The sequence below is a fragment of the Phaenicophaeus curvirostris genome, chromosome 8, assembly GCF_032191515.1.
Source record: "Phaenicophaeus curvirostris isolate KB17595 chromosome 8, BPBGC_Pcur_1.0, whole genome shotgun sequence".
In the NCBI taxonomy this organism is placed as follows: domain Eukaryota; kingdom Metazoa; phylum Chordata; class Aves; order Cuculiformes; family Cuculidae; genus Phaenicophaeus; species Phaenicophaeus curvirostris.
Window position 1 is genome coordinate 28379716 of NC_091399.1, and position 18287 is coordinate 28398002.

The 18287-nt window shown below is 58.1% G+C and overlaps 3 protein-coding genes and 2 non-coding genes across 6 annotated transcripts in view; 3 read left to right on the plus strand and 2 right to left on the minus strand.

Annotated features, from left to right (window-relative positions):
- The window catches only part of RPS8 (ribosomal protein S8), a 145746-nt gene extending 145212 nt beyond the window's left edge, over positions 1-534 (plus strand). For both annotated transcript variants that reach the window (XM_069862997.1, XM_069862996.1), the window contains exon 6: positions 371-534. In XM_069862997.1, coding sequence (XP_069719098.1) covers positions 371-480 — 110 coding nt within the window. In that variant the 3' untranslated portion in view covers positions 481-534. The remainder of the gene's footprint in view (positions 1-370) is intronic.
- Positions 121-192, plus strand: LOC138723799 (small nucleolar RNA SNORD38). The gene has a single exon (XR_011337925.1). It is a non-coding gene; the product is annotated as a small nucleolar RNA SNORD38 (small nucleolar RNA).
- Positions 535-1170: 636 nt separating the features above from the next.
- LOC138723807 (small nucleolar RNA SNORA35) lies at positions 1171-1300 on the plus strand. The gene has a single exon (XR_011337933.1). It is a non-coding gene; the product is annotated as a small nucleolar RNA SNORA35 (small nucleolar RNA).
- A 2391-nt stretch (positions 1301-3691) lies between these two features.
- Positions 3692-10020, minus strand: BEST4 (bestrophin 4). The gene is made up of 9 exons (XM_069862161.1): positions 9869-10020; positions 8986-9080; positions 8088-8321; positions 6796-6950; positions 6629-6706; positions 5443-5595; positions 4858-4938; positions 4468-4622; positions 3692-4118 (listed from the first exon to the last, which is right to left on the minus strand). The coding sequence occupies exons 1-9, from the start codon at positions 10018-10020 to the stop codon at positions 3692-3694; spliced, it is 1530 nt and encodes a 509-aa protein (XP_069718262.1).
- A 1607-nt stretch (positions 10021-11627) lies between these two features.
- Positions 11628-13777, minus strand: LOC138723233 (uncharacterized). Its single transcript, XM_069862162.1, has 2 exons — positions 13759-13777; positions 11628-13567 (listed from the first exon to the last, which is right to left on the minus strand). Exons 1-2 carry the CDS (start codon positions 13775-13777, stop codon positions 12351-12353), a joined length of 1236 nt encoding a protein of 411 aa, XP_069718263.1. The 3' UTR covers positions 11628-12350.
- Positions 13778-18287: the final 4510 nt, after the last annotated feature.

The window sequence follows — 18287 nt, forward strand, 5'->3', positions numbered from 1 at the left end:
TGGGACTTGCAAAATGAGCAGAGAGCTATGGGCTGCACTGTGTGTCAGAAAAATGTCTTACAGACATGTGATGTCTTTCACTGGTTTCAAGTTCTGGCAGATAGTTCAGTGTTGTGAAGTCTTCTGGTGATGAGACCTTTGTCCAGTTCTGCTACTGAATTTGAGCGATGACAGTTTGGAGATCTGAAGAGGACTTCAATAGTCAGCAGAGCAGGTTCAAGAGCGAGAACCCTCAGGTGCTGAAGCCAGCATGTTAACTTGCTCATCTGTGCTTTTGCAGAGAGATTCATGCACTGTTTTATTTCAGTTTGTGCCTACACGGGGGTGGTGAATTATTAGACTTCCATAACTGGATGACTTTTTCTTGCAGCCTGCATTGCTTCCAGACCTGGACAGTGTGGCCGAGCCGATGGCTATGTGTTGGAAGGCAAGGAATTGGAGTTCTACTTGAGGAAGATCAAGGCCAGAAAAGGCAAATGAATAAAAACTGTTCTGCTGAGAAAATGAATAAACCCAAGAGTGTTCTACAGTAAAGAGGTGGTGTGCTCATTTGTGTGTGCAGGGTGAGGAGGCTTGCGTAGCTCCTCTTGCGTGTAAAATGTGAAGGAAGAAGACCTCCTGGAATCCCTGAGCACTTCTCTGTCTTCAGGCAGGCTCTGACCCTGCATACTCTCACCTAAACTATCTCCCTGGGTTCTAGGATGGTGATTTAATAGGTGTGAAAAGCGTTGTCAGGCTTTGATAGTACTGGAAGCATGCGAGCAGGAGGAAGTCAGAAATGTCGACCCCATGAAGAGTTCTGGCTCTCTGGGAGCTCCTGGGGTGTGGCTGGGCACATCTCCCCATTTTTCTGTGGTGTGTTAGCTCAGCACATGCTGCACTTGGGGACTTGAAGTGAGGTCAGTGAGGAAGGGGCTCCAGAGAGGGTTGTGTTGGGGGCAGCTCTGCAGCTGCAGCATTGCTTTTCCTAGACTGATTGTGCAGAACCTGGCTGAAAACTTAATCTCCTACACCTCCAGCCTCTGCAGCTCAAGCCTCCTGCCTTTGCTTTCCAGTTCACACATGCTTGTGTCTGCTGGTTCAGGCCAGCAGCCCCTTTTGCCGTTGCTTGGTGTTTTGTGCCTGGTCGTACGATTCCCTGTGAGGTCCGGTCTCTCAAATCAAACCTGGCTGCACTGTTCAGTGACCAGCTGGTCCTTCCCTGACCTCCTCGGTCTCATTCCAGTGCAAGATAAACTCCTTCTAGCAGAAGGGCCAGACACTCATCGTGGTCTGACCCTTTCGAAAGCTGGGTACAACCTCCGGCTTTCTGCCCCGTCATTTGCGGTGGGATTGACAAGCTGTGGTGAACAAAAGCTCTTCTGGATGTTTTTGGGGTATGAGATGCAATTCCTCGGGACTCCTAATTTTATAGAAGGCAGCGTGATGGATCTCTGCATTGAGTCGCCAAATGCTTTGTGCAGGGTGAGGTTGGGAGCCCCTCAGAGGGCTCCTGGGGCAGTGGGGACAGGCCAGACCTGTGTGCTTACAAAAGCCTCATTTGTTTATAGGAGCGCCCTGGTGCGAGGCAGGTTACCTGACAGAAGTTTAGCTTTGAGTTGAAGGAAATGATCCATCATCTTGCCCCCCAGCAGAGCTGTGGGGAGACCCCTCATCCCTAGTTCCTCAAAATGCAAACTGTATCCCACAAGTAGCTTGTGCTTGATGTACGTTCTAGATTTTCCCTGCGGAGCTCTGCCCTTCCTGCTCAGTGTGGCAGCAGGAGGCGCGGGCAGCGCAGGGACCTGATTTGGCTCCGGGTTCCCTGGGCAGCTTGGGTTCATCCGGCTGGCAGGGAGCCGAGGATGGGTCTGTGCCATGGGGACGCATCAACCACAGCAGAAAATGGTACCTGTTGCCTCTGTGACCTCTGCTTTGTGTCCTGGGTGTGCACTCGCGGGCACTAAATGCAGTTGGGCGCTACAGGCTGCGCTTCTGGAGTCCCTGGCAGTGGGACCTGGGCTGGGTGAGATGTTTGCACAAGCACATTCCTTCTCCATAGTGATGTGGGGTAAACTTTCCCTGCTCTCCAGAAACGCCTGCTTTCCAGAGAGGTGGGGTGGAGGCGATAAGGAGCGCTCGGGAGCAATGCGTCACGGCTCCTTCCTCCGAGTGTGTTTCTTCCCTCCATGGAGCGCAAACAGGAGTCAGGGTGTTTCTGGGGGACTTTGTACAGATGTAGAAACTGAGGCTTATGGAGGAAGTGCCAGCTCGGTGTGAGAGCAGGAGCTGTAAACCTGCCCCCCTGATGGATGTGGTTACGGCTAATTCATCAATGCCCGCTGTTTATAAAGTTAGGAAAATGGCCTGTGGGAACGAAAGCAGCACCTATCCCACAGCAGAGATGCAGGTGTGACATGGGAACAGGGTGGTGGCAGCCGGCCAGGGGTGAGTGGTCCCTGGCTTCCAGACTGGCACATGCTTGTAGGACCCTGTGCAGCTTGTGTTTTCTCATCTGGCGCTGGCGTGGCCCCCTGGATGTGCACAGAGATTTACCTGCCTGGGAGGAGGTGAATGTGCCGTGCCCTGAGCCAGAAAGAGAGGGGCAGGGGCTGGGATTAAGCACCACTTTAGTCTGGCTGGGTTTATGAGCCTGGTCTAAGGACCTTACCCACTTTTGCAGAGAGATGAGAGGGCTAAACTTTAAAAAAAACCAAACCCTGCTTTTCATACGATGAGCAGTCAGCAGCATAACCTGTGAGGTCACTCATCATCTTGAGTGCTGCTCCTTGCTGTTGAGTGGCTCTCAGTTCTACACGGTATTAACTCCGAGGTATTTTCATGCTACATGGTCCAACCCAGAAGATGACCTCATGGTTATGCTTTAACCGGTCTAGCAGTGACCCAGGGGGCAGCGGAGGAGGAGCAGGGCTGGCTTGCGGGGGCAGACGGGAGCTTTAAAAGAAAAGTGGCTTTGGGAAAAGAGGGCTTGGAGGAAAGGGGATTCTTTAACAGTTCTGCTAATATTCTCAGGTGAAACACGTGTGTCTTGAGTGCAGGAATCCTACAGGGGCTGAAAGCATCTTTCTGGGGTTTTCTTCTGGCTGTATCACTTGGTCTAATACCCCCCAAACAATCACTGGTGTGGGTCTGTGCCCTTTCTGCCCCAGGAGAATGTGCACACTCCTTGGTAAAATCCAATCTGCCTTTTGGGTTAATATGGTGTCCCTGCTGTCTCGTGGCTGGAGATGATTTGTACTGGGAAGGAAGATCCTCAAAGCTGAGATTGGCAATAGCTTTATTAATATTGAGGGGAAATCTTTATCGTGGTGTTGGTTTCCTGCAAGACTAATGCTCTCGCCCCATCCCTTGCGTGGGGTCTGGGCTGTCCCCTGTCCCCTCTGCTGGGCCGTGAGAGCAAGGCGTGAGGACGGCCAGCTGTGAGTCAGGGGCATCATCATATAGATGAGCCAAATCCTGGAGTTCTGGGGCTAACAGCTAGTGTTAGAGGCCATCTACCCAATCCCAAACCCACCAGGAGCTTCCCATCAACCCGAGGACACGTCTTGGCTCGGGGCTGGGTGGCAAAAGACCTGGTGGTGTCCTGCTTCTGGACCAGGAGTCTGAGGGGGATGTTGGGAGCTTTGTGGCTGGCGGTGGCCGTGCTTTGCAGCCATCCTGCCCCTAGGAAAGGGCTGGTTTTGGGGCAGCCTCAGGGCTCCCAGCTCTCTGTCTGGTCAGCCCCGAGGCTGCTGCTGGATGGTGACTTCACCTGGATCAGCGGCAGCTCCTCCTGTGTTTTGGAGATCTCCGGTGGTTGGGTCACCCCAAGGAGACCAGGTGTGGCGGGCTTGCTGGCCGGGCTCTCCTCATCCTCCATCTCCTCATCCTCCTTTTCCTCCTCCTCAATGTGGGCCACCAGCTCGGGGTCCTCGGAGCGGTTGGGGTAAGGGGAGGGGAAGCCACCATCTGCCCTTGGACGCCGCAGGTGGGGGTGACCTCGGCTGCCCCGGCCGAAGTTTTTGATGCTGATGGCAGGGGATGCGGCGGTGAAGAAGCGGCTGAGCAGAGGTGTCTGGATGCGTGGCATGCTCGGCGAGGCCTCTGCCAGCTGGCTCTGCTCTGTGTCCTCACACACGCTGCGGGAGCACGGCAGGGTGATGGAGACAGGTTGCCATCTTCCACAGGATGCCCAGCACCACTCACTGCCTCCAGCCCCATGCATTTGCAGCTCTAGGAGGCCACATTCCTGCCCCAGTGGCTTATCCATCACCCCAAGCCCCACAGGGGGTGGGAAATATGCTCCCAGGGGGGTTTTGCTGCCTGCTGGCTGTAAGTTGAACCAGGGGAGAATCACAGAATCGCCAGGTTGGAAAGGACCCATCAGATCATCTAGTCCAACCGTAAGAAGAGCCTGGTTGTGCTATCGGTACCCTGAAGCATTCACCCTCTTTTTTTTCCAGCCCTGGAGCTGAGCTGTGCACTCACCGCATGTCAAAGGTGGAGCCCAAAAACGAGGGCTTCAAGGTCTCGGCGGCTGTGGCCACGGTGTAGGGGGGCTGAGCTGTGGACTCGTTCCAGTATTTGTCCTTCACGGCAGGAGGCAGGTTCTGGTACATGTCATCCACAGAGAGCAGGGACACCTGGGCAGGAGGCAAGGGGTGGCTTTTGAATTATTTCCTCAGAGGTGAGGGGCTGGGTGTCCCTTGGGCAGTGCCAACCCTCCCGTGGGGAGCAGACACGTGGAAGGACAGGGATGGAGGGACAAAGCGCAGCTCTGCTTTCTTGCATGGGACTCTATTTCGGACAAGGACACAGCTCCCACTGCCAGGATATCCCTGCACTCCAACTGCGGTGGCAGCCTGGGGCAGGACCCACCTGCAGGTTTCTGTCTATCAGCTTGTTGGTCTCAAAGTCATCATCATCTTCTCCGAAAGGGTTAATTATCTGCTCTGCAACCTGGGGAGGGAGAAGGTTGGGTAAGAAGGTGTTGATAATGTGACTTCTAGAGTAGTAATTTAAGGAGGGAGTGTTGGGAGAAATAAAGGAATATTCTGTTTCAAACGGAAAAAAAAATTACATTTAAAGTGATGCTTGGGCTTTTAAGGAGATTTTAACAAAATAAACAATTTTATGGGGCCTTGGGTGGCCCGATCTAGTGGGAAGTGTCCATGCCCATGGCACTGGGGTTGGAACTAGATGATCTTGAAGGTCCCTTCCAACCAAAACCGTTCTGTGATTCTGTGACTGGGAGACCTTCCCATAGGGCTCTCCAACCCTTGTTCTACCCACAGGCCACATGAAACATGCAGACTTGGGAGCTCCATGGTGCTCTGGTGCAACACTTGGGCCCAGAAGGTGTGTTCCCAAGGGCAGGTAGCCATGATGTGGCTGATGATGCTCAGCGCTACCTGGCTACTCCCAGCCCATAAAGCAAAGCCCATCTGCACCATCATGTCTCACCTTCAGCCAGCCGGCATAGAAGAAGAACTGGAGGAGGGTAGGGAGGGGGACATACATGTCCAGGTCCCCCTCCTGCCCTGGCTCCAGTGGCTCCAGGAACTGCCGCCCGATGAGGCAAAAGGCAAAGAAGGAGTAAACAGCGATGGTGACCACCTGCCAGAAATACGGGTTGGATAGTGGTGAGGGTGAGAACTGCTGAGGGGGATGCTTGGCATAGGAGCAATGAGAATCATAGAATCACCAGGTTGGAAAAGAGCCCCCAGACTATCGAGTCCAACCATTCCCATCAATCACTAAATCGTGTCCCTCAGCACCTTGTCCACCCATCCCTTGAACACCTCCAGGGAAGGTGACTCAGCCACCTCCCTGGGCAGCCTGTTCCAGTGCCCAATGACCCTTTCTGTGAAATATTTTTTCCTAATGTCCAGCCTGAACCTCCCCTGGCGGAGCTTGAGGCCATTCCCTCTTGTCCTGTCCCCTGTCCCTTGGGAGAAGAGCCCAGCTCCCTCCTCTCCACACCCTCCTTTCAGGTAGTTGTAGAGAGCAATGAGGTCTCCCCTCAGCCTCCTCTTCTCCAGGCTAAACACCCCCAGCTCTCTCAGCCGTTCCTCATAAGGCCTGTTCTCCAGCCCCCTCACCAGCTTTGTTGCTCTTCTCTGGACTCGCTCCAGAGCCTCAACATCCTTCTTGTGGTGAGGGGCCCAGAACTGAACACAGGATTCGAGGAGCGGTCTCACCAGTGCCAAGTACAGAGGGAGAATAACCTCCCTGGACCTGCTGGTCACACTGTTTCTGATCCAAGCCAAGATGCCATTGGCCTTCTTGGCCACCTGGGCCACTGCTGGCTCATGTTCAGTCGCTGTCAACCAACACCCCCTGGTCCTTCTCCTCCAGGCAGCTTTCCAGCTAGACTTCTAGTCTGAATGTGAGCGGTTCAGCTGGTCACTGGTGCTCTTGTGGCCTTAAGGCTGAAGCCACCACCGCTCGCTCCTCCACATGCCTGAGGGGCTGTGCATCAGTGGCTCTGCCACTTCTGTTACCATATTCAAGGGAGAAGGAAAGTGCTTTTGGGGAGGGGGTGAATTGTTCCCCATCAGACTGGAGGCTGTGGGTCTCCTCTGCCATCGTGGAGTGGAAGGATCTGAGATCCATGCTTGAGGGGCCCAGGGGGTGTGTGGGGACCTACCTGTGTGTACACCAGGGGGATGCTGATCCAGTCGTAGTGGAACAACATGCTGCACTTGGCCCTGTAGAGATTCAGCTCCTGGGAAGAGAGGACAAGGATGGGTGGCCCCAGCTTTGCACAAGCCCCCTGTGGTGCCTGGACCCCCCCTACACCTGGCACCAACTCACATCCATGAGCAGGCGGAGAGCAACATCATCGCGGATACGGCCGTCCCGCCGGGCCTGGGCTGCCAGGTTGGTGAACCACACGCAGGGGATCCAGTACTTGTTGAAGTCGGAGTAGAGGCTCTCGAACTTCTTGAGCTCATCCTGCGTCATGAAGCCTGTGGCAGGGCAGAGGCTCAGCACCACAGATGGTGCTGCAGAACCCTTTTGAGGACTGTCCCTAGCAGGAATGCAGGATTTTCCAAGTGAAACTACAGTCGCTGGAGATGAGCACTGAGCAGAGGAGATGTGAGGCTCTTTGGAGGTGAACATCTAAGCTGGGTGGAAGTGTGGATCTGCTGGAGGGCAGGGAGGCTGCAAAGGGATCTCAACAGGCTGGACCACTGGGCTGAGACCAATGGGATGAGGTTCAACAAGGCCAAATGCCAGGTCCTGCACTTGGGGCACAACAACCCTGTGCAGCTCTAGGCAAGGAGAAGTCTGGCTGGAAAGCTGCCTGGAGGAGAAGGACCTGGGGGTGTTGGTTGACAGTGACTGAACATGAGCCAGCAGTGGCCCAGGTGGCCAAGAAGGCCAATGGCATCTTGGCTTGGATCAGAAACAGCGAGACCAGCAGGTCCAGGGAGGTTCTTCTCCCTCTGTACTCGGCACTGGTGAGACCGCCCCTCGAATCCTGTGTTCAGTTCTGGGCTCCTCACCAGTTCTGGGCTCTGGAGCGAGTCCAGAGAAGAGCAATGAAGCTGGTGAAGAGGCTGGAGAACAGGCCTTATGAGGAGCGGCTGAGAGAGCTGGGGGTGTTTAGCCTGGAGAAGAGGAGGCTGAGGGGAGACCTCATTGCTCTCCACAACTCCCTGAAAGGAGGTTGTGGAGAGGAGGGAGCTGGGCACTTCTCCCAAATGACAGGGCACAGGAAAAGAGGGAATGGCCTCAAGCTCCGCCGGGGAGGCTCAGGCTGGACATTAGGAAAAAAATTTTATGGAAAGGGTGATTGGGCACTGGAACAGGCTGCCCAGCGAGGAGGTTGAGTCACCTTCCCTGGAGGGGTTTAAGGCATGGGTGGATGGGGTGCTGAGGTACATGGGAATGGTTGGACTCAAAGACCCCGTGGGTCTTTTCCAACCTGGTGACTCTGTGATTCTATGATCTGTGCAAGGATGCCACCCTGTGTATGGGGACAGGGATATTTGCAAGCATCCCTGGCCCCCAGCACACCCTCCTGGTTATGAGAACACATCTATGGCCCCCAACTCTCACCCCACATCACAAGCCATCACCCCTGGGGCTTAGCTCCTCACCTGCTTCCACCACATGGTCCATGGTGGGGAAGCGCTTGAGCACCCTGGTGCTGACTGAGCGCAGGATGAGGACGGCTGACAGGTTGGCGTAGCGGATAAGCGTGCGCCGCAGGATCCGGCCCCTCTCGTCCTTGCCGTGGACATTGCTGGATATAACGCACATGAGCTGGTCGGGCAGGGGGATGCTGGTGTACTGGGCCCACCACCGGTTCACAATCAGGGTGACGTAAAAACCTGCACCAAGAAGTGGCACGTGGTGGGGCTTGGCATGACCGGGTTGAGGGCTGAGGTGAGGATCAACCCATGCCAGGAGAGCTGCTGCATTTCCAGTGGTGGCAGATTTCTCTGTGGCCAGGAGATAAATCGCACATTGTGCTTCCCTTTGGGCTGCCCTCCCCAGGGATGGAAGTGGGGATGTCCCCAGGGATGGAAGTGGAGATGTCCCCAGGGATGGAAGTGGATCTGTCCCCAGGGATGGAAGTGGGGATGTCCCCAGGGATGGAAGTGGAGATGTCCCCAGGGATGGAAGTGGATCTGTCCCCAGGGATGGAAGTGGGGATGTCCCCAGGGATGGAAGTGGAGATGTCCCCAGCTCTTCCCTGCCCTGGGCACAGATGGCACAGGGCAGGATACCCATCTCTTGTAGATAAGGTGCCCCTTTCCTGGCCATGGGGAAATCACAGCCTCCCATGGGCATCTGCAGGGCCAGGGAGCTGCACTTGGTGGGTCTGGGAGCCGAGTGTCATCTTTGAGTTGTCAGGCTCCTCCATCCCCCAAGGCGCCCAAGGGATATTTTGACATGGGGTCAGGATGGGCTGTGGGGATAACCTCAAGCCACCAGCACTGGGGGGAGCAGGGGCCTCCAACTCCCAGGTTCAGGGTAGGGAGGGACTCGTACCTAGGACAAATGATAGGGGGATGAGGTCCGTGGAGCGGTTGCAGTATTGAGCCACTTTGGTATAGAGGCGCTTCTGCTCCTCTGTCAGGAGGCACCTGCGGGGGACACACGGTGGGGTCGGGGACACACAGTGGTGTCAGGGACATAAAACAAGGTCAGGTACACACAGCGGGGTCAAGGGTACAGTGGGGTCATAGATTCATAGAATTACCAGGTTGGAAAAGACCAACCCCCCGGATCATTGAGTCCAACCATTCCCATCAATCACTAAATCCAAGCCACTCAGCACCTCATCCACCCGTCCCTTAAACACCTCCAGGGAAGGTGACTCAACCTCCTCCCTGGGCAGCCTCTGCCAGTGCCCGAAGACCCTTTCCATGAAAAATTTTCTCCTAATTTAAAGGTCCTAATAACGTCCAGGCTAAACCTCCCCTGGTGGAGCTTGAGGCCATTCCCTCTTGTCCTGTCCCCTGTCACTTGGGAGAAGAGGCCAGCACCCTCCTCTCTACAACCTCCTTTCAGGTAGTTGGAGAGAGCAATGAGGTCTCCCCTCAGCCTCCTCTTCTCCAGGCTAAACACCCCCAGCTCTCTCAGCCGTTCCTCATAAGGCCTGTTCTCCAGCCCCCTCACCAGCTTTGTTGCTCTTCTCTGGACTTGCTCCAGAGCCCCAACAGAGGTGAGCGGTGGGGTCCACCAAAGCCATTGCGTGATGCCCCTTCTTGCGCTCCCCTCCCCTGCCCACTCCCGTCCTCCCCGCAGGAGTCCTCTTGGCTTCTCCTCTCCCTGCAGGGACTGCAGTCCCTGACCAAAGGGGCATCTCTGCACATCCTGATGGATCATCAGGGAGAAACACAATCGGCAGCGACACACAGACCCCGCTCACCGGTAGACAAGGCTGAGCGTGGTGTACAACACCACAAAGACGATGAACTCCTTGTACAGCAGCTTGTAGATGCTGCCTTTCCAGCGGAAAAGCAGCTTGGAGAAGCCCCCGAAACGAGAGTCGGCGACTTTCAGTGTGTAGGAGACAGTCATCGTGGCTCAGCCCCACACCTCGGTGGAAAAAATCCTTCTCTCGCTGGTTGCTGGCTACGCTGAGGAGAACTGGGGTTCCTGCTGTTGTCCAGGCTGCGGGACCTGAGGATGTGAACTCGCTCCCACGCCAAGAACTTGAGCAGGATTGCCAGCCTTGTGCAGCCGCTCTGCCCTCCCCTCACCTCCCCTGCTCTCTGCCTGCACCCACACACCCCACTGGTGCCTCTTCCCACTAAATACCCCAGTACGGGGCTGCACAGCCAAGCCCTTCCTGTGATGGATTGGGGCTGTCAGGGACAGGGAACAGGGAACTCCAAGCCAGTCGCACCTCCCTGCCACCAGCCACGGCCGGAGATTTCAGTGGGGGCTGTGGGTGCCAGAGCTGGGGCTGGGCAGGACCTCACGGGGACATTCATAGAATCATAGAATAACCAGGTTGGAAGAGACCCACTGGATCATCGAGTCCAACCATTCAGGTCATTCCCTTTGCAGCCACAGCAGGTGAATTTAGATCCTGTGAGAAGAAGGGAAAGGATGGAGAGTTGCATCGTTGCTTGCACCCCTGGGAACAGGACCGTGGGGTGCGCAGGCAGAGCTGACACCCAGGCAGGGCTGTGGGATGTTTCTGGAGCACGGATGAAAAATGTGCCCATCGCGACCCGTGTCCAACACCAGGCAGCGCCTAGGACCCTGGGATGGGCTGCATCCATGCTGTGTCAGCTCCTGATCCCTCCGTGTCCCCAGGGGGAACTCAGAGATGGCATGAGCTGGGGCACACTGGGATCCCTGGCTGTCCCCTGGCTGCTCTACCTGGCAGGGTGTGCCAGAGGCAGATTAAAGCCTGGCACTGAGCCACTTTCCCAGGGCCTGGGAGGGAGTGGGACATAAAATAGTGGGAAACATCCATAAGTGACATTGAGATATGGAGGGGAATCATCCCATCCTTGTCCCCGAGCTGCGCTGGGGCTGGGGCAAAGCAGCACCGTGGCCCGTGGCTCGTCCAGTCGTGGGCTGCTGGAGGCCACTCGTGGCTCCGCAGGAAACGCCGCTTCCTTTGCCGGCCAGAGCGACACGTCCTGCCCTGCCTGGCTCCCTCCCTTCCTGCCTGGGCACGGTGCCCAGCCCAGGCCCAGGAGGGCTCCAGCGCAGAACGGGGCTTCCAGCCTGGGCAATGTCCCTCTGGACAGTAGGGACGGTGCTCAAGGATGCCTGCAACCCCCCCAGTCCCAGAGAAATGCTGGAGCATCCATGTATGAGGCTCGCTGGGCATCAGCCGCTGTGGGGAGGTGATTTACAGCCCCCCGAGACTTTGCCCCGTTCCCAGGAACCCCACAAGTCCCTGCTCCAGGCAGGAACCGTGGGATTTACAGCAGGCTGACAGCCAGCTTCCCCATCCAGGCTGTAAATTACAGTGCAAAGCAGAGGCTGTGCTCAGCCTTGCTCAAAAAAAAGGGGTAAAGCGGCCCCAGGGCTGCTGGATGAGGGTCATGCTGGGGCATCACGGAAGACACGATGGGGTAGGGGGGAAGCCCCCATCCCTGAACTCCCCCACATCCTATCAGTCGTCTCCAAACCACGCAGACATGGGGACAGAGCCACACTGCCAGGAGTAAAATGATTTATTTCTTCTTGAGAGAGGGCTTGGCGACACATTGGGCAGGGGAGGCTGCAAGAGGCAGCCCTGCCTCACACACCTGCTCAAACCCATTCGCGTGGTCCCTGCACGCGTGCATGTGCTGCAGCAGCAGCCCCCGCGCCATGCGATGGGATGTGGTTTTAAGCAGGGTGGGCAGCAGGCAGGGCCACTCCAGACCACCCCTGCCAAGCACAGGGCGCCCTGTCCGCGCGTGACACCCCCCAGCAGATCACACCAGCAAGGCCAGCCCCATTTCATGTCCACAGACCCTGTTCTTGGCAGGCTGGGGAGCAGCAGGTTTGTACCAGATGCCACCTGGCTCCAGCGAGAGAGGATGGAGGCCTTAGCCTGCAGGTCTGGAGCACGCAGTATCATCACCTGCTCCCCAAAACCAGCCCCTGTGTCTTCACCGTGTCCTTTTTGGGTACTGCCAGGCTGCGTGTCCCAAACACGGTCAGCCAAACAGGGTCCCCAGTGCCCAAAGCACCCTCACAACCCCTGCCCAGCTGCAGCACAGGGCGAGTGAGAGGTGCATGTGGTATCAAAGGATGGGAATCTCGGGGTGCAGCTTTGCAAACAGCCACTGTAAGCCACCACAGGGCAGATTTGTGCTTCTCCTGCTCTGCTGGCTTTCGGTACTGCCTGGCCCCTGCCATCCTTGTGGTGTGTCCCAGGCACAGCCTGAGTCTCAGCATCAGTGAAGGTCAATGTTCTCATACTCCAGGTTGTCCGAATCCTCCAGCTCAATGCCAGGTACCAGGTTGTAATAGTCGGTCGACTGACTCATGTAGATCTTCTCCCGGTCAGCAGAGTCCTTCAGAACTTCGCTTACACTGACTGTGTCCACCTCTGGCTCGTTGACCCCCAGCTCCTCTGCTCTCAGCGCTGGGGTGTCCCGCTGCCTGCCTGGCCCTGTGCCCTGCTGCCCTTCATGGGTTGGCACCTGGGAACAGCTAGGGGATCCCACCTGGATCTCCACCTCCTCGTAGAGGTCTCTGCCACTATCCAGCGGGTCTGCAGAGGGCTGGAGCGGGACCTGGCTCCCAAGCAGCACCTTTTTCTCAGTCTCAGAGGGGGCGGCAGGCAGCTCATAGTGGTGAGACTCCACAGGCACCAGCACGCTTCCCCTTTCTCCCGCAGCTGGGTGGCTCTGAGACCTGCTCTGAAGGCTGTAGTTGGTCTTTCTCTTCCTCCTGCAGAAGCACCAGGTGACGCTGGCAAGGATAAGGAGAGGGGGCAGGCAGATGAAGAGGGCAGTGAGGCTGTGCGAGTGGCACAGCTCATCCCGGGGGATGCTCTGGAGTTCCATCCCACGGTATCTCTCCGGCATGTGGCAGATAACCTCAGTGGCCACGCTGAGCCAACCCTCCAGGTTGCTGAGCAAAGCACAGCTGCAGTCCCAGCTGTTGTTGGAGAGCTGGAGCTGGAGCAGAGATGGCTTCAGGAGGCCGGCAGGAAGAAAGGTCAAGGCGTTGAAGCCCAGGTAGACCTCCTGGACCTGGGCTGATGCCTTCAGGAAGGACTCGGGGAGATCCCGGAGCTGGTTGTTGTCCAGATAAAGGACCTTCAAATTAGGAGCATCTTCCAGAAAGCTTCCAGGGAGACTTTCCAGCAGATTGTGACTTAAGTGCAAGATCTCTAAGGCAGGGGGGACTCCCTGTGCGTGGCTGATATTGGTGATGCCGCAGTGGGAAAGGTAGAGCTCCCGCAGCCCCTGCATCCTTACCAGCACACCCCAGTCCAGGCGGGTGATGTTGGAGCCGGTGAAGTTGAGGCAGCAGCTCTCAAGCAGCGGAGCCTCCCGGAAAGCCTGGAAGTCCCTGGGCTCGGTGCAGTCGCAGCTCTGCGGTGCTGGGTCGAGGGCAAAGCTGGCAGCGAGCAGCAGGAGGGATGCGACCCCCAGCCCGGCGCCTGCGGGGAGAGCAGAGGGGACGGGTGACCCCTCGAAGGGACCAAACCTCCCCTCGCACCAGCGGCGAGAGGGTGAACCCCGCTTCTCCTCCCCATGCCCAGGGAAGGGAGCACCCACCCTAGCCCCCCCCCCCCCACCGCGCTGTCCCGCGACCCCCGAGGATGCTCCCCCCGCGCCCCGGGAGCCTCACCTCCCTCCGCTCGCCCCATCCTGCGCTCCCCGACGGCTCCGCCTCGCCCCGGGGCGGCCCCGCCGCTCCCCGCCCGCCCCAAACCCGCCCCCGCGGTCCCCTTCATCCTCAGTGCCCCCCCTTCATTCTCAGTGGCCCCCTTCAGCCCCCAGTGCCCCCCGCTCCATCCCCCAGTGCCCCCCCCTCCATCCCCCAGTGCCCCTCCTTCAGCCCTGGTGCCCCCCTTTCATCCCCCAGTTCCCCCCCTTCATCCCACGGTTCCCTCCTTCATCCCCAGTGCCCCCCCCATTCATCCCCTGATGCCCCCCTTCTTCAGCCCCGGTCCTCCCCCTTCACCCCTCAGTGCTCCTCTTCAGCCCTGGTCCTCCCCCTTCACCCCCAGTGCTCCTCTTTCAGTCCTGGTGCCCCCCTTCATCCCCTGGTGCTCTCCTTTCATCCCCAGTGCCCTCTCCTTCATCCCCAGTGCCCTCCCCTTCATCCCCCAGTGCCAATCCTTCAGCCCTGGTGCCCCCCTTTCATCCCCCAGTTCCCCCCCTTCATCCCACGGTTCCCTCCTTCATCCCCAGTGAGCAGCGGATTTGGGGTGCCGGCACCTCACACCGAGCAGCAAATGCTGCAGCAACCAGCCTGGCACCAGGGGCTTCTGCTGGGGAGCAGGGATGGGACAGAGCAGGGAGGGAAACAGGGCTGGTCAAATCCCCACTGCTGGGCTGGAATACAGGAATCAGCTTCCCAGGGTGCCCTGGACACGCCAGACAGCCCCGAGCTAGCACCCACCGGCGAGATCCTGCTAAAACCCTGCTTGGATAAAGCCTCTCCCCTCTCTGGGGCAGCAGCTGGGCCAAGAACCCCACTGCAGGAGATCTCAGAGGGCTCCCTGACTCCTCTGTGGGCCAGATCCTGCCTTGCAGAGGGTACCTTCCAGCACTAGCATTTACATACTACCCCCAGATCCGAGTGCTTCCCTAACCTGGAGGGATGCAGGTCGTTTTATCTCTCCCTCCAGGCAGCTTTGCCCAGATCTGCAACTTCTCTGCACATCCCCAGGGAGCCCCTGATGTGGGTTTGCCTCTGCTGGTGCTGGAGCTGGTGGTTCCTTTCCTGGTTCACCTGAGGGAGCAGCTATCCTCTTTCTCCTCCTCCTCGATGGCTGCAGCCCCATGCTTTGCAGAAACTCACCACGTAAAAGAGCCAAGGGAAGGGAAAACTCCACTGTCAGGGAAGGGAAAACTCCACTGCCGTGGAAGTCAAGGCTGTCACCCCAGTCCTGGGGAGCTTCCCTGCATCCCAGGCTGCGATGATGGAGGAACCTCGAAGAAGAACGGGCTGAGGCCAGGTGAGGTCTGGGTATCGTGGAGGATGGAGATCCCAAGGCCTTTCTGGGCTCCGGTAGTATTTTACCATGCTCACAGGGGAAAGAAATGTTTCTTAGTATCTAGACGGAATTTCCCTTGATGCAATTTGCGTCAGGTGCCTGTCCCCATTTCACTGTGTGCCTCCCCAAAGAGCCTGGCTCCATTTTCCTCTAAGTCCATCCGAAGAGCTGCAGGCAGCCAAGAGATCACCCCAGAGCATCACCACTCCATCTAAATAGCTGCAGGCTGCCAGGAGATCACCCCAGAGACTCCCCTTCTGCACGGTGCACAGGCTGTTGGTGTTAAACCACATTTCCTCCCGTCGCCCCAGCTCAGTGATGAGAAAAACCCTGGCTCTGCATCACCACAGACCCCAGCTGCAGGTGGAGGGGACTCACCGCCGCTGCCAGGCTCCATTCTTCTTGGAGAAGAGGTGCCCCAGCCCTGCTGGGATGTGGGGGTCCATCTGTGCCTCTAAATCCAGCTCAAGACCTCTCTCGGAGCCAGCACTGAGCAGGAGCAGAGCTGGCAGCTCTCAGACCTCGCTGGTCCCTGTTGTGCCTTTGCGGGGGACCCTGGGAAAAGTCCTTCCAACCCCCAGGCAGGTGCTTTGGGTGCCTTTGGGTGCACCCCTGGGTGCCTCCACCCACACGCTGCCTGCGGAGGCTGACTCAGCTGTGCCAGGGGAGCTCCTGGCAGCTCCGAGCTGGGGCCTCCGTCGGAAAACCAGCCCTTCTCCGTGACGCCACCTGCACCTGGGGAGCCCAGGGGCCTGAGTGGAAACAGGCAGCTTTCCCCCAGGGGCAGCAGCCTCCCTGCCTCCTCGCAGAGCGTGTTTGCTGCTGGGTGGTGTGCTTGTACACGCTTCCCCTGCAAAAGCTGGAAACCCAAGAAAAAAGCGCACGGATCTGGGTTGTTTCCTCTCTCCCTACAGGCAGGTTTGCTCAGCTTTCCTGCAGAAAAAAGTAGGGGATTAATTCTTCCCTGGTACCCTGGGATGAAAGCGGCTGTGCTGTGAAGCACAAGGCTACTTGGCTGGGATTGCTTTTGCAAGACCCTCGGTGAATTCACGATCACACTGAGCATCAGCGATGCGAGGTGCAGCGGGGGAAACTGAGGCACAGAGCATGTACGAGCAGAGGAAACGCAGCGGGATCTGCTTTTGAGGGGTCCTTGCAACGCTGCTGCTCCAGGCTCCTGGGTTTGCAGCCACCTCTGCCAGCTCCCACGCCCATGGCGAGGGAGAGATGGCCTGCATCCTTCCATGACCTGTTTCGGGTGACGCAGAGGCGTGCCCTGCTCATGGCCATTAGAGAGCAGCAGCGCTGTGGCACACAGCCCAGGCACCACCACCACACACCAGGGCCACCAGCCAGGCTCATGCCACCAAAGCCCCCAGGTAGCCCGGGCACCGAGCGGCGAGGATGGAGGTCCTCAGTGGTCCCCAGTCCTGGACAGACCACCACGGGTAGCCAAGGGGACTGACCTGTCAGGGCTGTTTGAGGGCCTCTGGGGACCAGGGCTGGGCTGGAGCCAGGGCAACGAGTGGCCAAGGGGCACCTGCCCCTTGGTGGTGGAGCTCACCTGCATCTACCACTGTCCCCTATGTCCCCAGTGCCCCACCTAGGGTGGGCTGTGACCCTCCTCCCAAGCCCCTGGCACAGCACGAGGGGCTCTGGGAAGGGTCCCAGTCTGCATCTGTGCTTGGCATGGGGAGGCAAAGGCTCGCAGAAACACGTGGGCTTTGAAACCCCACCCTGGACATGGCTCTTCCGTGGGGTGTAGGAGTGGGGTCCCCAGCCCCCAGGTGGCTGTGTGTGTACACAAGCTGGTCACCCCTCTGAGGGGAGGTGGGTGTATTCACAGATGTGTACGGGGAGGGGGCTTTGCATGTCCCAGGAGAGACAGGAGGGAGCTGAGGACGGGGCTTTGCGTGTACATGGGGTCTTGATGTGTCTATACGGGATTCCTGTGTCCAGAGGGAGCTGCCTGTCTTATGAGGGTCTCTGTGCCTGGAGGGGGGGCAGGCTTTTATTGCGGTGCCCCTCTATCTCAGGGGGGTTTGGGGAGGGGGATTCGTGTGTGTCTGGAGGGGCTGTGTGCATCCAGGGGGTCTGTCAGTGTCTAGGGGGGGGACTGTGTGTGTCTGGGGGGACTGTGTGTATGTCTGGGGGTCTGTGTGTGTGTGTCTGGGGGTCTGTGTGTGTCTGGGGGGGACTATGTGTGTGTCTGGGGGTCTGTGTGTGTGTCTGGAGGGGGTCTGTGTTTGTCTGGGGGGGTCTATGTGTGTGGTGGGGGGCTATACGTGTCTGAGGATCTGTGTGTGTGTCTGGGGGGTCTGTGTGTGTCTGGGGGGCACTGTGTGTGTCTGGGGGGGAGCCGTATGTGTCTGAGGGGTCTGTGTGTGTCTGGAGGGGGTCTGTGTGTGTGGTGGGGGGCTATATGGGTCTGAGGACCTGTGTGTGTCTGGAGAGGCTGTGTGTGTCTGAGGATCTGTGTGTGTGTCTGGGGGTCTGTGTGTGTCTGGGGGGGACTATGTGTGTGTCTGGGGGTCTGTGTGTGTCTGGAGGGGCACTGTGTGTGTCTGGGGGGCCTATATGTGTCTGAGGATCTGTGTGTGTTTCTGGGGGGCCTATATGTGTCTAGGGGGGAGCCGTGTGTGTCTGGGGGGTCTGTGTGTGTGTGTGTGTGTCTCGGGGTCTGTGCATGTCTGGGGGGTCTGTGTGTGTGTCTAGGGGGGAGCCGTGTGTGTCTGGAGGGGGACTGTGTGTGTCTGGGGGACCTATATGTGTCTGAGGATCTGTGTGTGTGTCTGGGGGGGGCTGTGTGTGTCTGGGGGGGCTGTGTGTGTCTGGGGGGGGCTGTGTGTCTGGGGGCGGGGGCTGCGCTGTATCTTGGGGCTGTGTGTGTTGGGAAGGGGCGTGTGTGTTCGGGGGGATCTGTTCGCGTCTGGAGGGCTCTGTGTGTTTGGGGAAACCGTGTGTGCCTGTGTCGGGTCTGTGGGTTTTTGGGGGGCAGCGTGTGCCGGGGAGGGGGCTGTAGAGCACAGACAAGGCCGCAGCAGGACCCCTCCAATTCCCGCCCTTCCCCACGCGGCGGCCCCTTTAAGGGAGGGGCGTGGCCTCCGGGGCTGGGGGCGTGGCCGGCGGCGATGACGTCACGCCGCCCATTGAT